A 14,844-nucleotide genomic window follows, 5' to 3' on the forward strand; every position below is an offset into this window, starting at 1 on the left:
CGGCATTCCTGATTGCTCGGATGGCGCCGATGAAACGACGCGAGTGTGCTCAAAGGTGGCATGCACGTAAGACCTCAAGGAGAGGGAAAGCCCTCATGCAGGAGCAACCCTCCTTTTTATTTTTTTTTTAATTTATTTATTTATTTATTTATTTTTTTGTCGTCTACTAGATGGTAGTCCAACGGTTACTATTACTATAGGAGAATGCAGGCGTAAAGCATTCAGTTTTTGAGAAAAAAGTCCCATATGAATTATCTTAAATGTTGCAAGGAGTAAATGATTTGGAGGTATTAAAATTGTTATGCACTATAATTTCCCTTTGACTTATTAACAGAGGACCACCATTGCAAATGGACCACCATTGCAGATGTCATGTGGTGATGGTGATTATTATTGTTCTGATTATTTACTGTAGAACACGAAGCTAGGTTATAGAAATATTTTATAGGATACAACTACTGCAGTTAGTTTTTGTAAAATGCTTAAATATAATTGCTCACACTTCAATGTAAAAATAAATGCCGGTATCAGATAACATCAGCAGAAGCTAGGGAGATTAAAATGTCATGTTTTATTAAGATAGGCAGGTCTGTTATGGGATGAAATTGATATCAGACTGGCATTCATTCTACAAAAAAAGAGGTAAGGAAGAATACAGTGCCAATGTAAACAGGTTGATATTGAAAGACATAAACTTAACTCTGAGAAAATCTGACTAACGCGTTTTGTTTTTGATTTTTTTTTTCTTTTTTTTACCCAGAGAGAAGAAAATCATTATAAATGTAGTTTATCATAATCTGTGTTTTCTTGTTACGTAGTGGTAATAATATAATTAATGAAAGTAGTTTTTTGTTTCTACGGCATTTGATTATTTGTCTCTGCCCTCTACCCTTTTCATGAGTGTGTAGCTTGTATAATATGCTTCGTAAGAGTAAGTAAGATATTCTGTTCTAATGATTTACTATTTAGTTCCGTTCTTTGGCAGTTGTCAGTGAGGGTTGCATAATTGAATGAATTAAGATACAAGGTACACTGGTATTTATAGCAGAAGAGCGGTTTACACTAGGGGGAGGGGGGGTTTTGTGCAGAAATACTACCATTTCAACAGAATCGTTATCAACTTAAGACCCCTAATACGTATACCAATTAGATAAGGAGAGACAAATAAGACAGATGACTAAGCACATTAAATGCTTTGGAATCAGCTGCCCTAAGAAATCTTTAATAATGATAATTGGGGTAAAATGTTAATACTAAATCACTTTGCTGCTTTGATTTTTCATATGTAAAGATGTTTGTCAGTCTTAGTTAGACCAAACAGCTACCAGGAATGTCACACACTAAGTATTTTCCTACCCTATGGACTGGGACATTTAGTTTTTATCAGGATACCTATTACCTTGAAGCTAGTTATGTTGTTTCCATCAGTGATCCCTGCAAAATTCAGAACTTGGCTTTTGTGGTAAATCTCTCAACCACCCAGCTTTTTATGTACAGTGAGTGCATTTATCTCCTCGTGGCTGTTGACTTATTTTTTTTTCCTGTTTGCTGTGTATTATATACTATGTTGTAAAACCCTAATTTGGTTCTGATTCTCTGTTTAGGACAGAAGATACGTTCGGGGGGTTTCTGGTAGATGTGTCTACCGCTGCCACACAGAAATTTCGATGTGATTATGGAGGTTGTATAGCAGAGAGCTTCAAGTGCAATGGACGTCCACATTGCTGGGATAAATCTGATGAGACCGCCAAAGTTTGTGCAGGAAACAGGTAAAGATTACAATGTAAATCCGTATATAACCACAGTTAGGACTTTTTATAATAGATTACAGGAATAATTTTGAGGCTTCGCATACCAAAATATTGAGAGATTTTTTCGCACTTAATGACTAAGAATTTTTATTATAGGTAAGACAAAGGTACAGCATTAAACCATTGAGACAACGGTATTATATTTCAACTTAAAATATGTCTCGGTCCTGGCACACGAGCAATGGGTCTCTGACAGGATGCACTTTACCTTAATTGGATTGAAATCGAACGTTTTAATAGTAAACATCCTTGTTAAGTGCCAGGAAGTGTTGAGTTAAGTGATTTGGAAAGCTTTTATGTGCATTTTTCAGCTTGACCAACTACAAAGCTTTGTTTACATGGAGTCTTGATCTAAGACTATAATACTCCTCAGAATAAAAAATAACAGAAGGCTTACACCAAAAATTAATTAATGCAATACTACTATTTTTGTCTAGTATTTTGACCAGGTGAGACCTAATTAATTGTGTAGAATGATTGGTACTTTATTTTTATGTGTAAATGTTCTTATAGTTTTATGTACATGTTACTTTCACTACATTGACTGTAATAAGCATATCACAGTGAGATAATTTGAAGCTAAATTTAATCAACTAAACCACTATCACAGGTGCAAACAACTTGATTTCAAGTGTGATTATGGTGGTTGTATCCGACGTCTGTGGAGGTGTAATGGGAAGCCTGACTGCATAGATGGCTCTGATGAAACAGAAAAACTTTGTAAAAGTACAACATGTTCATCCTCAAAACCATTCAAATGTAAATATGGAGCATGCATTGAGCAGGTAAGGGAACATCAAAGTCATTATATAGGGATGTATGGTATTAGGAATATTATTTCCTTGTAGAGAGCAATGCTATATAGTTACCCCATAAGTGTTGTTAGTTAAAGAAATTAATCTTTTCCAGTGGAATATCTCTTAGGGATGGTGGGATAAGAATGAGAATGTTACCAGAGGATTATGTTAGTGTTAGTGTTTTGGATCAATATTAAGGTATAACAAGGTAGCTAATTGTAGCTGTCTTGTATAGTGCATTGATAGCTTTGCAAATGAACATTCATAAAATGAAAATGTCTGCAGTGGTAATCAGTTGATGCCCTCTGGTCAATCGTAAAATGACAGTGTTCCCTGTCTGATTGTTTAATGACAGTGACCTCTTACTGCCTGCCATTTCTGTTAACTGGCATTGTCCTCTGCCTGATTGTTAAGTGATAAAGCCTTGTGGCTGATTGTTAATGAACGATATCATCGGGCTTATTAGTAGTAAGTGACAATGTTCTCTGGCTGAATATTAGATAAAAAACCATCTTGAAGGTTGGTAAATGACAGTGACCTCTAACTTATAGTTAAAAAGTGACCTCTATCTGATTGTTAAATGACTGTTCTGTGGCTCATTCTTATACGACAATTTCCTTTGGCTGATTGTTAAATAACAATGTTCTCTGGGGGATTGTGAAATGACAGTGCTTTTGGCAGACTCATAATGAACTTAAGTTGAACAGATCATTGAATGGCAGTATCGTCTCACTGATTGTTAAATGAGTTTCTTAATGACAGTGTTATTAGCAACCATCTGGCTAACTTTGAAATATGTTTTTCTAACTGTTTCTTAAATGACAGTATTGTTGTGCAGGGTGTTTTGGCTGACTGTTGGATGAGAATATTATGTTTGATCGGTAAATGAAAATATCTTACTGACTGTTAAATGAATAGGTGTATAGTCTGCTGGCTGGTAAATTAAAATGTCCTTAATATTTTAAATGAAGCTGTCCCCTGGCTGGTGGTTGAATAAAAATTTACTCTTGAATGTTGAATGAAATGTCTCCATCAAACTGTCAGTGAAAATAACTTTAGGCTCCTTTTTTAAATTAAAATTACCTCTAGCTGGTTTTTAAATGAAAATTTATCTGGCTAAATGTCCTCTGGCTGACTGTGAAATAAAAATCTCTTCCTTACTTGAAATCTCAAAGAATTATAGTAGTAAAGAAATGTTTTACAAAACCTAACACGGTCCTTACATTTGTTTTAGGACAGGAAGCTTTTTAAGTTCTGATAAAATCTATGATTAGAAAGTGAAGTGTTGCCCCTTTAATCAACATGCACTGCTCTTAATTGTGAAATATAAAGCAGCTTTATGCATAAACTGCCCTTTGTCTGCCGTTACCTCACAAAAGATTGAGAACTCTTGTAGTCTACATTTTTCATTACATTCGTTGATCTGAAAAGATTTCCATTAGCTGACAATTCTTGCTGAAAATGTATGATAGAACAAGATAATGCTTGCTTAGTACTGTATTTGAGGAAATATCAGTAGTAACGTCTAATACTATTTATCTGTGTTGTATTGTATAGATATTAGGAACTTCCAGAAGAACTACCATGATACAGTATTTCCATAGATTTATATTTCAAATTTAATGTTTAAATAGTATGGTATCTGAATTTAGGTTAGAACATGATTTAAAATAATTTTTTTTTTTCATTTTAGAGTAAAGTGTGCAATCATGAAGCTGATTGCTATGACAATTCAGATGAGTCACCAGAGCAGTGTGGTCCAGGACATACATTTACTGAAAGACAAGTTGGTCTTCAGGTTCCTGAAGCAGAAAGACACCCTGAGACTGCTTCAACTCCTCCTCCCATTACTTCACCCACCCCTGTTGTTACACCACCACCGCCTCCCACTCCACCTCCAACTCCTCCCCCAACTCCTCCCTCTACCTCTGACCCTTGCGGATCTGCTTCCCTCTGCACATGTCCTGGCAGTGGTGTTTGTGTTCCATGTGATCGACTTGATTTCTGCCAAGCCCTTTGTAAGTATTTATGGGACTTTAGATTTCACACTTAAATACTGTTGTATCCTTACTCTAATCCAAGTCTGGTCAGTAACCAGCTTCTATCTCGTGTATGCATGAGTTGCTAGATGCCACAGATTCCTTGCTTTACAATCTTTGGTTGTTTTTTTACCGGTTTCCAGCTGGCGCTAGAAGATTATCCTATTGGTAAGACCGAAGGTTTGTTAGCTATGAAAAATAAAAATTTATTACAAAATTTGTCATGTAGATGCAAAACATCGTTTTACGTTTGTGTACTCCTAGGAATACTGTACAAGTGATATGCATAAATAATACGCATAGATGGATCAAACACTATGATGAAACCCCTGCAAGGGGCTAGCGCCGTTAGTGCATTTCATGTGGTACACTGTAGGCATTACTTAAGTTCTGTGCTGTATCTGTTTAGCCCTTTGCTGCAATTTTAATTCCTTTTAGTGTACCTCTGTTCATATTCTCTTCCTTCTAGCTTACTTTCCACCCTCTCCTAAATTTTATCTTAGTGCAGTTTTGAGGTTTTCCTCCTGTTACACCTTCAAAACCTTTTTGCCCTCAGTTTCCTTTTCAGCCGTCAATGACCTCATAGGTCCCTGTGTTTTACATTCTTATATTCCTTCTTACTATGATCAAACAGTAGTTCTTTTAAGAGCATATATATATATATATATATATATATATATATATATATATATATATATATATATATATATATACATTAAGCAAAACACTTGCAGCATATATGTACATATAATAATATTGGGAAGGTGGTGGTAGCTGTTGAAGGTGTGCTGATGGGAGTTATTCACTGTACCCCAGTGTCAGCCAGTCTACTGTTTGAATATTAAAGTTGTGTTAATCATGTGTGAAGAATGAAGCCATATGTAAAGTAAGTTTCATTTAAGGAAAAATTAACCATGTAGAGAGCAAGCAGATAGAGATGAAGATGAAATTACTTGGGCCAACTTATTGTAAGTAGTATATGTAGACAAAAAGTCTTGCCATTTATTAATGGCCATTTCAGAAAATGTTAGAGAATGAAACCTGAGTTCATTTAGAAGAAAGCTAGAAATAGTACTATTCTAAATATTTGTTGAGCTGTAGGTTATTTGCTATACATACTTGTAGTGAATAAAGGGTTACATAAAATCCAGCACTTGAGAAATAATCAGGAATGTATTTTGAATAAATGTAGAGTTAAGTCAAAACTTTATACTATGCTGAACAAGTGTCATTTATTTATTATAGTACATTTCTTAGGCATCAAGCTGTTATTATGACAAGGTGGGATAAGAATTAGTTATAGTGGTTAGCAATTTAAAAAAAAATTGGTAATGATGTACGTAGTATGTATTTCAGTAGCTAAATATTACTCATCTCATAACATCTCATTGCATGGTTATTTAATTTACTGAAGCAGGTAATTGTACATTAGACATGCTAAGAATTTGATATCTTCCAGTGGATGGACCCAAGTGTCAGCTTCCTTCTGAAGATGAAGATAATGGAATTACAGTGGATATTTTAGCCTGTGGAAGTCAATCTCTTGTGTAAGTTTATTATAATGCAGATTTAAGTATACATAGCCTCTTTTTAACATTTAAAGTGCATGTTTATATATTGTTGGTGGATGCTATATAATTACTGTATTATAGACTCATTATATTCTCTCATATTCCATTTGTTATTCCTGTATGAAATTTTGATTTTTTCAAATTAATCTGTGAAAGTTTGCTTGAATATCTGCATTATATTTCAGAAATGTGGCGGTGTTCTCTCGCAATCATGAGTAAGTATGCTTTACACGTAGTATTTAGGATGTCAAGTTTCCAGAGTTTTTAGAAATCTCAATGCCTGTGACTTTATTTGTACAATTTATGCATATTATAAAGTATGCTTGTAGACAGGCTGCCTATATATTTATTATAAACAGTTGCAAAATGCAATGGCTATTTTTGTATGGGGTTCATGTTTCTTCAAATTCATGATTTCAAGTCTGCAGGAAATTTAGGTACTTCTTAAAGAAAATCCCTTCAGATGTTTTGCTTAAGGTAATATATTATTTATTGCCTGTATACAATAATACTTGGTTGCACATGTTTTTGATTGAAAAAGATTAATAAGTATATTTTAGTTTAACCAGACCACTGAGCTGATTAACAGCTCTCCTAGGGCTGGCCCGAAGGGTTAGATATTTTTACATGGCTAGGAACCAATTGGTTGCCTAGCAACAGGACCTACAGCTTATTGTGGGATCCAAACCATATTATATCAAGAAATTAATTTCTAATCACCAGAAACAAATTCCTCTGATTCCACGTTGGCAGAGTGAGGAATTTAACTCGTGACTACCGAATTGGTAGGCGAGCACATAAACCACTCGTCCAACGAGGAACCTGAAAAAGATAAAACTGATAAAGATGTTTGGAGAATTCTTTGTAATTAGTTGGTCTGTTTTATGGCTTCCTGGGAACATGAGAGTGTAACTCCTTTGAAGAAGAAAAGTGGCTATGCTGCCAAAACGTTATGTTTGGAAAACTTATCCCATGACCATGTGTAAAATGCATGAAAAAAATATGTACAGGTAACGAAAAATTCATTAAGGTTTTCTTGTGTGTTCTTTGACTATCCATTTATTTTGGTTAAAAATGATCACCATCACATGCACATTACAATAGTAATCATTAATGTATGGGTAGTGACTTAATGTATTAACAAATATGTCATGTAGGATCTGTAGAATGGTGAGACCTTTCAATCATGAGACAGTGCTCTGCACTGCCATTCCCCTTCTATAAAAGGCAGATAATAAGAATTATTACCTGAGATTTGTATACGTTTTTCAGAATACATTGTATATACCTGTATGTATATACAATTTCCTAAAAGGATGACATTGAATTATATTACCATAGATGATATGAGTTCCTATTCCCGAGTGGTTATGTTTACATCTCTGTCAGGGATGTAGGATTAGTGAGTTTTTTTTATGTGACTTGATAATATAGAGCCAGAAGTTGGCACATTTGTATAAAAAACATACATATATGGTTGACTCTGTTACAGGAAGAAAGCAGAAAGATAAAGACCTGGATAACATAGAAATGCAAAAGATACGATCAGAATTGAAGAGAATATAGTATATTAGATGAAAGTGAGAAATTACATCTTCTCACATTCGAAGAGCTTCCTTAAAAATCCAGGACAAAGATTAGCACACATGATGCATGTTACATATGATGCAGTGCTTTCTCAAAATTGAAGGCATTTTTCTTCAAAATAGATATTTTTTTATGTGTTGCCACAGAGACCTGGATATATTTGTAAATGAAACAGGAATTAGGAGAATTCCAACACAAACCCTAAAGGCCTGTCCAAGCAAGTAGGCGTTCTTGCTGGAGAGCGTAGTAGGCGGAAAATTCTGCCGGGCTTACCCGAGTTTTGTCCACACGGCAGTACCTTTTCGAGTGTCTTACAAAAAAATGATGGCCAGTACCACATACTCAGAAAAAGAAACTTATACAGCATAATTATTAGCACATATATAAAGAAAAGACAAGAATGTGGAGCAAAAACTGGCTAAATGGGAGAGATATTTGGGAGCCATATAACAATAGTATGTGAACAGTATGGCTGTGAACATGATTGTAGAGACAATATAAGAATGTGTAAGTGCATTCCCTATACTCCTAGCCAAAGAAGAGCCATACATCTGGAAACAAGATACAAACATGCGACGCAACATAACAGCAGACGATTGATTGGAATTTCAGGTACGTGTGGAGTTTTTGTATGTTCAAGTTGGGACCTAACTTGCAGACTTGAATAATGAAATATATTTGAATTTGAGAAAGAGAGTCTGAATCTACTTCCCAGACCTGTAACTTTCATGCTAGTTTTTTTTAAGTGCTCTCTAAATACAGTGAAACCTCTGTCGTAGACTTTTTTTCGACTAAATTTTTACCCGGGTTTCATACATATCCTTGGATTTCGTACTACACCCGGAAATGCTCCTTCCAGGGCCCACCTCGTAACTAAACCCTGTAACGAGCACCCAAACAAAGCATCCCATGTCCTCTCGTGACCCATTCTGTCTTTGTGTTCGTTGTTTTTTTGTGTGCATTTTTATTAGAGTGCAACTGCTAAAGAAGCCATCATGGGACCAAAGAAAGTTCCAAGTGCCAGCCCTCCTGTAAAAAAAGCGAGAAACTCTATAGAATTTAAGAGGGAACTTTTAGCAAAGAAAGAAAGGATGTTGCATACGATCTCGGTAAGAAAATGCCTATAACAAATGCTACTGTTTGTGAATTCAAGGCTAGCAGAGGCTGGTTCGAAAAATTCAAAAAGTAAACAGGCATACATAATGTGCCTACTTCAGTGATTAAGGACATGTTTGCTGAGTAGAATATAAAAAGTTTTGAGAATTATCATCCCAACAAAGATGATGTACTAATCCATTTCACCAACTTGTTTAATGACAGGGCCTTGTTTCACTTTAGGCAAATTTTAATGAGATGCCAGAAACAAATGTCTCTGAACAGTTTTGTTGTGTGAGAGGGGTCCAGTAACTCTCAAGCTGGTCCTAGTGCCGGTAAAAAACAAAAGAGGGGAAGTAACCCCAGATAATGCTAGTAAAAAATGAAACGAAGTAACCACAGATATGTCCTTGATACCTGAAGTCCTTCTGGAGGGCAATTCCCCTTCCAAACAATAACATCTCCTCCTTCACCTCTTCCCTCCTCTCTGTTTTCCAAACGGTAAACAAGTGTCCTCCATAAGGGTAGGAGTGATAAATGTTTATTTATCCATTTCATTATTCAGTTACATTTATGTATTTCTCATTGTTTTCTGTATGTAAAACTGTGTTTATTCTCTAATACTAATGTAAATTTGGATTTACATTAGTATTCCTTATGGGAATTATTGTTTTGGATTTCATACATTTCAGACTTCATGAGATGTTCTGGACTGGATTATGTACAAAAACCAAGGTTCTACTGAACCTAAGAAAAAAATATAAAACTCATAACCTTAAAGCTATCTTTAAATTTTTAAGTTATAGAGAACAGAGACCAAAATCAACCAAAAACAGATTTGATCCAAGAAAAAATAATAAAACCCGTTTTAAGCAACTTCCATTAGTGGGTCATGAATGCGTAATATGAATTCTGTGAAACCTTAATTTCTGTGAAACCTTAATTTCTGTCTTAAATGTTATCCAGGAGAAAGAATATAGAAAAACCAGGAGAATGATTGCAGAAAAACCTCATAACTTTAAAAAAGAAAAAAGAAAAAAAGGCATTTTATAGACAACAAAAATTTAGTTACACAAAAAATAGGTCTAAATCTTAATTCTAAAATACAATTTACCTTATCTGCTTAACCAAAGATGCATGTTCTTTTTTTGGGGGGCCGGGGGGGATGCACACATGTGCTTGCACTGTTGCTATGAATTCGATAGAGAAAGATGGCTGTAATGATAAAAGTCGAAACGTGCACAGAAATCATTCCAGCTCTGCTTTCCAATCTTTGAGAAGGGTGAACATTGCAGGGAATTAATTATCTTTTTAATTATCAGTGTGGGATAACTAATCTATGAACTTGTGAGATCATCGCTAAATTTCTCTCTCTCTCTCTCTCTATTTGAAAAAATTATCTTCACTGGGCATGTAACTGGATGCAAGCCACAGGACAAAGTTGCCTTGATAAAGCTATTATTGTAACAATGATAAACATGATAATACAAAAAGAGAGCAAGAAATTTCACCGAGAAAAGAAAGTGGGAAAGTATATCAAGAGATTTTCTCCTAAGCATGTTACTAGATCATTATCCTAATGATGCAATTTTACAATTGATTCGTCAGTCATGGTGAATCACTATCGGCTATGTTCATCCTACCTCAATACAGGCAGTCCTCTGTTATCAGCGGGGGTTCCCTTCTTGGCTGGGTGCTGATAAGCAAACTAAATTTGGCGATTTATGGCGCTGAGTTTCGGTTAATGGTGCCGATAGTAATCGGCTAATCAGCAATTTATGGCGCCATAACTCTTATTATCAGCCTCTTATGGCGCCGATAACCGAAACTCGGCCTGTAATGGCACCATAAATCGTTGATTTTATGGCGCTAGACAAGCACCATAAAACTGGGTCGCCATTAACCGAGTCTGCTGATAACCAGGGACTGCCTGTACCAATAAAAAAAGAAAAGAAACACAGTGGGTATAAAACTTCAACTGGGCTGCCCCAGCCTTTGTCATCAACCAAACTCCATTTTATTTATATATATTTAATTTTCTTTTCTCATAAACCTGGGCAATTGGCGCCATTTTATCTTGGCTTACCTCAAGCTGGTTTTCATCCATGTACGTTAACTCTCAAAGGTTTTGCTCATGTTTCATGTTCATTTATGTCAGAAACTTAGATGAAGGATATTTATCAACCAAGTAAATAACTGAGTGTAATGTGAAACCAGATTGGTATCATCTCAATTTTCCCATTGGGAACAAGCATTGTTGAAAAATGAAAGAAAAACAAAATGGGCAAACGGGCTAAAAGATAAGCCCTTTTACACATAGCAAAAGAACATTAGTAAAAAGATAAAGAAGGATCCTTGTATTGTATAGTGAACAGTAAAAAGATAAAGAAAGATACTTGTAGTGTATAGTGAACTAAAAAGGAACTGGCTGACATCATAACCGACAAAAATCATAAATGAAAAGGAACGTTTGTTATAGAGAGTATGTCTTGGCAATGCACGTAGCATTCCAAGAATGTGCTTTCAAATGTAAGCCATATTATCCCAGTAGTATATACTGACCATCAGTAAACATGACGGTGGGATCCACCAGTAAGGAGTTCAGCTAATACCATTAACTTTTAAAGTTCTTCAATTTAAAATCCATCTTATGTATACATATGTGTACATACTAATAATTAATCAACATAAAAGATATGACACCAATTCTCAGTTGCATGAATATCAGTACATATCTAATCAGGGTAATCTATAAAAGTAAAATGAGGGAATGGCTTAAAAATAAAGTCAAGAGAAATTTTGCAGATATTAATTGAAAGTTCATCTGTCACTCTGCACATTCAACTTGACTCAGTAGTAACATCACAATGATATATACATGCAAGCAGAACATCTTTTGATAAATAATACTTTTATAGGCATGGAAGAAATTAAGTTATTAACAGTACTTCCTCAGTGAATAAATGAATCAAAACCAGTCTCTCTTGAAAAACAAGGAAAATAGATAAATGTGAGTCCCATCTTAAATAAGTTGGCAACATTAGGTCCACCCTTGCCCTGATCCATAACGTAAGTCTGCCAGTTCTGTATCTCCAGTACTTGCCTCAGATCACTGGGCACCGGCTGGTGATTTTGCTTAAAGCAGGTATGTCCATTTTGCTGGTTTGCCCATTATATGAGCCCGATGACATGCATGCCAACCGAATAGGCCCGCTCATTTGGACAAGCCTTAACAACTCCTCAAGTAAAATTTATATTTTCAGGAAATAAAAAAAATTAACCCTTGCATTTTTATCAGGACAATGGTATTCATTATATTCAGTAGACAAAACTTAATAGGAAACCACACTAATCACTCACATTATGTCAGTGTGAACAATATTGTGTTGGTAAACTTGCATCACCAGAACATATATCTAAAATTTAACACATAAGCAGTGTAAAGGGAGATAAGTCCCAAGAAAGAAGTAACCAAACCGACACTGGAATAGTCACTCTTACTAACCAGATGGAGGAAACAAAGGCATAAAATCTTCCTGAAAACATGTAAATGCCACAGTAAATGAAGTTAGCACAAGTGAGACCAAGTGAAGTACTTTGGAGGCTTATGTCTTACAATTCATGAGGAGATCATTCACATGTAAGCAGTAGATTTATATTAGGATAAAAGTGTTTACGCTTGTTCACTTTAGATTAAAGCTTAGCATTCATAATAGTTATTTACCTGGGATAAAAACATACACAGACTTAGAAAGAGAATTGGTTACATAGTGAACGTAAATGTTTGCTTTTTTTTTTTTTACATTTAATGCATCTTTAACACTTAAAATTTTTTCAAATGATGCATGCTTATTAATTTATAGAATACATTCATGCGCAGTTGGCTCCAAATATGAAGGCAGCAATAACTGTAGACATGGGAGCATTTGAATAGGGGTAACTAGACCATGATAGAAGTTGTCAGGCAAACTTTCCCATAAATCTATTATTGGGGTCTATGAAGAGGGGAAACTTCTTTATGTTGAATAAGGGTTGTCATTCTTGTGTGATAAGTTTTTTTTTTTTTAAGATTAATTAATCCTTTCCACTGTGAAACATTTTATGGTTGAGTGCACAGTCTTGGAAAACACGTTTATTCTCGGGGTGTGGGAACAGTGATTCTGGCTCTCGGTTTTCAAGAAACTTGGAGATTACATCACACATTTTGTGGCATATATAATTTTATGAAGACACTGGTGCTCAAGTTATTTGAATTTTCATAAGGCTTAAATTTAATTACCTCAGTCTTCCACAGTACTCCTGTTACTTTTTATTTAATTTTTTTTAATTATACGTACTACATACAGTAGGCAGTCCCCGGGTTATGACGGGGGCTCTGTTCTTGAGACGCGTCATAAGCCGAAAATCGTCGTAAGCCGGAACATCGTAAAAAAATCCTAAGAAAACCTTACTTTTAATGCTTTGGGTGCATTGAAAACTATGTAAACTGCATTCTTATTGCATTTTTCATCAAAAAAACCTTCAAATATTGATTATTTTGCATTTTTGGTGTCATATTTCATCTGCCAGATGAGCGTTGTAGGCGTCGTAACCCTGGAAATAATGTCTGATGAATATAATTGAGAAGCGCCTTAACCTCGGAACGTCGTAACCCGGGGACTGCCTGTATATGGTTTTACAGATAAATGGCCATAAAATGTTTTTAAAGCACAAGTAGATGAGACTATTTTTCACAAGATTCATAGTTTCATAAGTCTAAATATTACCAAACTTAATCGGTCAATCTTATATTCCACAACATTTCATAGATTTGGCAATTGCATACTGTACCTGTAGTACTAGTGTGTATAGGAGTCTGGTAGAATCGGTATTTAAAGGAAAACCATCATTACTGGATCTTTATTATAATTGGTTAATGGTTGGTGATTTCAGGACAAATTATTCTTGGAAATTACAATGGAAATTTACAATACTATATAGTAATACCATTACCCCTCACACCTGTGCCAGGAATTGATACTTCAGTGTGTACAATACTTGTACAATCTGCTTTCTTATGGAAAGTTCTGTGAATATATATTGCAGTTCAGTATGTCTATTTTAGTGCTCCCTATTGCCCTGCAAGTAGTCATTTTCATAATAGAATTTAGTACTTTGTTGTAAGATTATTATACATTATTATTTTTCTTCCAATTTAATAGGGTTTTATGCTCAACTAGAAAAGTGCCGATAGAAACTGTGGTAATAGCAGATTGTTGGGGAACAGCTACCATTTTGGCCAAGTGCCATTCAGATGGAAAATGGCATCCTTATGGAAACCAGGCACTCAACTCCATGGAGCCCTCTTCAGAATTGTGTCAACCTAAATCTATTAATTCTCAGAGTAGGTGATTTGAAATTTTCTCATTTCTTGTTTTTGAGCTGTACTGTAATGTTAGGCTCAATAAAAAATCAGAAATGTTTATGTATTTATGTTATTAATGGTTAAAAATTGTATTTTTATTGAATTAAAAGTTGGCACAATGCATGTAATGTACCAAGAAATTGTAATAATAATTTTTGTTTTTTCACATTTTCAGTTCCAAATTTCTGAACTAGTTTCATGTACATCACATTACTGTGCATGTGTGTTCCTACACAATACGTATACAAACCCTCGGTCTTTTACGGTAGGAATTGCTAACGGCGAAGCTGGAACATGGACATAAAGCTCTTGAACAAGGTGGTTAGGCAGTAACTACCGTCTGGTAGGCGGGGAGACCCACCTGCCTAGATGTAAATGTTCCACTTTGATTTCGGCCATCATGGAATGCAGACCTATTTTCTTGAGCTCTTGCCAGACTAATATTAAATTCGCTTTCCCCGGTGTTTTTATAAATTGAACATAAATATTGTGTTTGATATTTATTATTATACAAACCCATGATTTGTGATAGCCTTTCAG

The 14,844-nt window shown here is 35.1% G+C and overlaps 1 protein-coding gene across 3 annotated transcripts in view; it reads left to right on the forward strand.

Annotated features, from left to right (window-relative positions):
- The window catches only part of LOC135212659 (SCO-spondin-like), an 83,077-nt gene that overhangs the window by 32,775 nt on the left and 35,458 nt on the right, over positions 1 to 14,844 (forward strand). For all 3 annotated transcript variants that reach the window (XM_064246289.1, XM_064246288.1, XM_064246290.1), the window contains 7 exons: positions 1 to 66; positions 1,605 to 1,769; positions 2,422 to 2,596; positions 4,302 to 4,626; positions 6,107 to 6,194; positions 6,404 to 6,433; positions 14,102 to 14,283. The exon at positions 1 to 66 is cut by the window's left edge and continues 61 nt beyond it. In XM_064246289.1, coding sequence (XP_064102359.1) covers positions 1 to 66; positions 1,605 to 1,769; positions 2,422 to 2,596; positions 4,302 to 4,626; positions 6,107 to 6,194; positions 6,404 to 6,433; positions 14,102 to 14,283 — 1,031 coding nt within the window. The remainder of the gene's footprint in view (positions 67 to 1,604; positions 1,770 to 2,421; positions 2,597 to 4,301; positions 4,627 to 6,106; positions 6,195 to 6,403; positions 6,434 to 14,101; positions 14,284 to 14,844) is intronic.

The sequence above is a fragment of the Macrobrachium nipponense genome, chromosome 41, assembly GCF_015104395.2.
Source record: "Macrobrachium nipponense isolate FS-2020 chromosome 41, ASM1510439v2, whole genome shotgun sequence".
NCBI lineage: Eukaryota > Metazoa > Arthropoda > Malacostraca > Decapoda > Palaemonidae > Macrobrachium > Macrobrachium nipponense.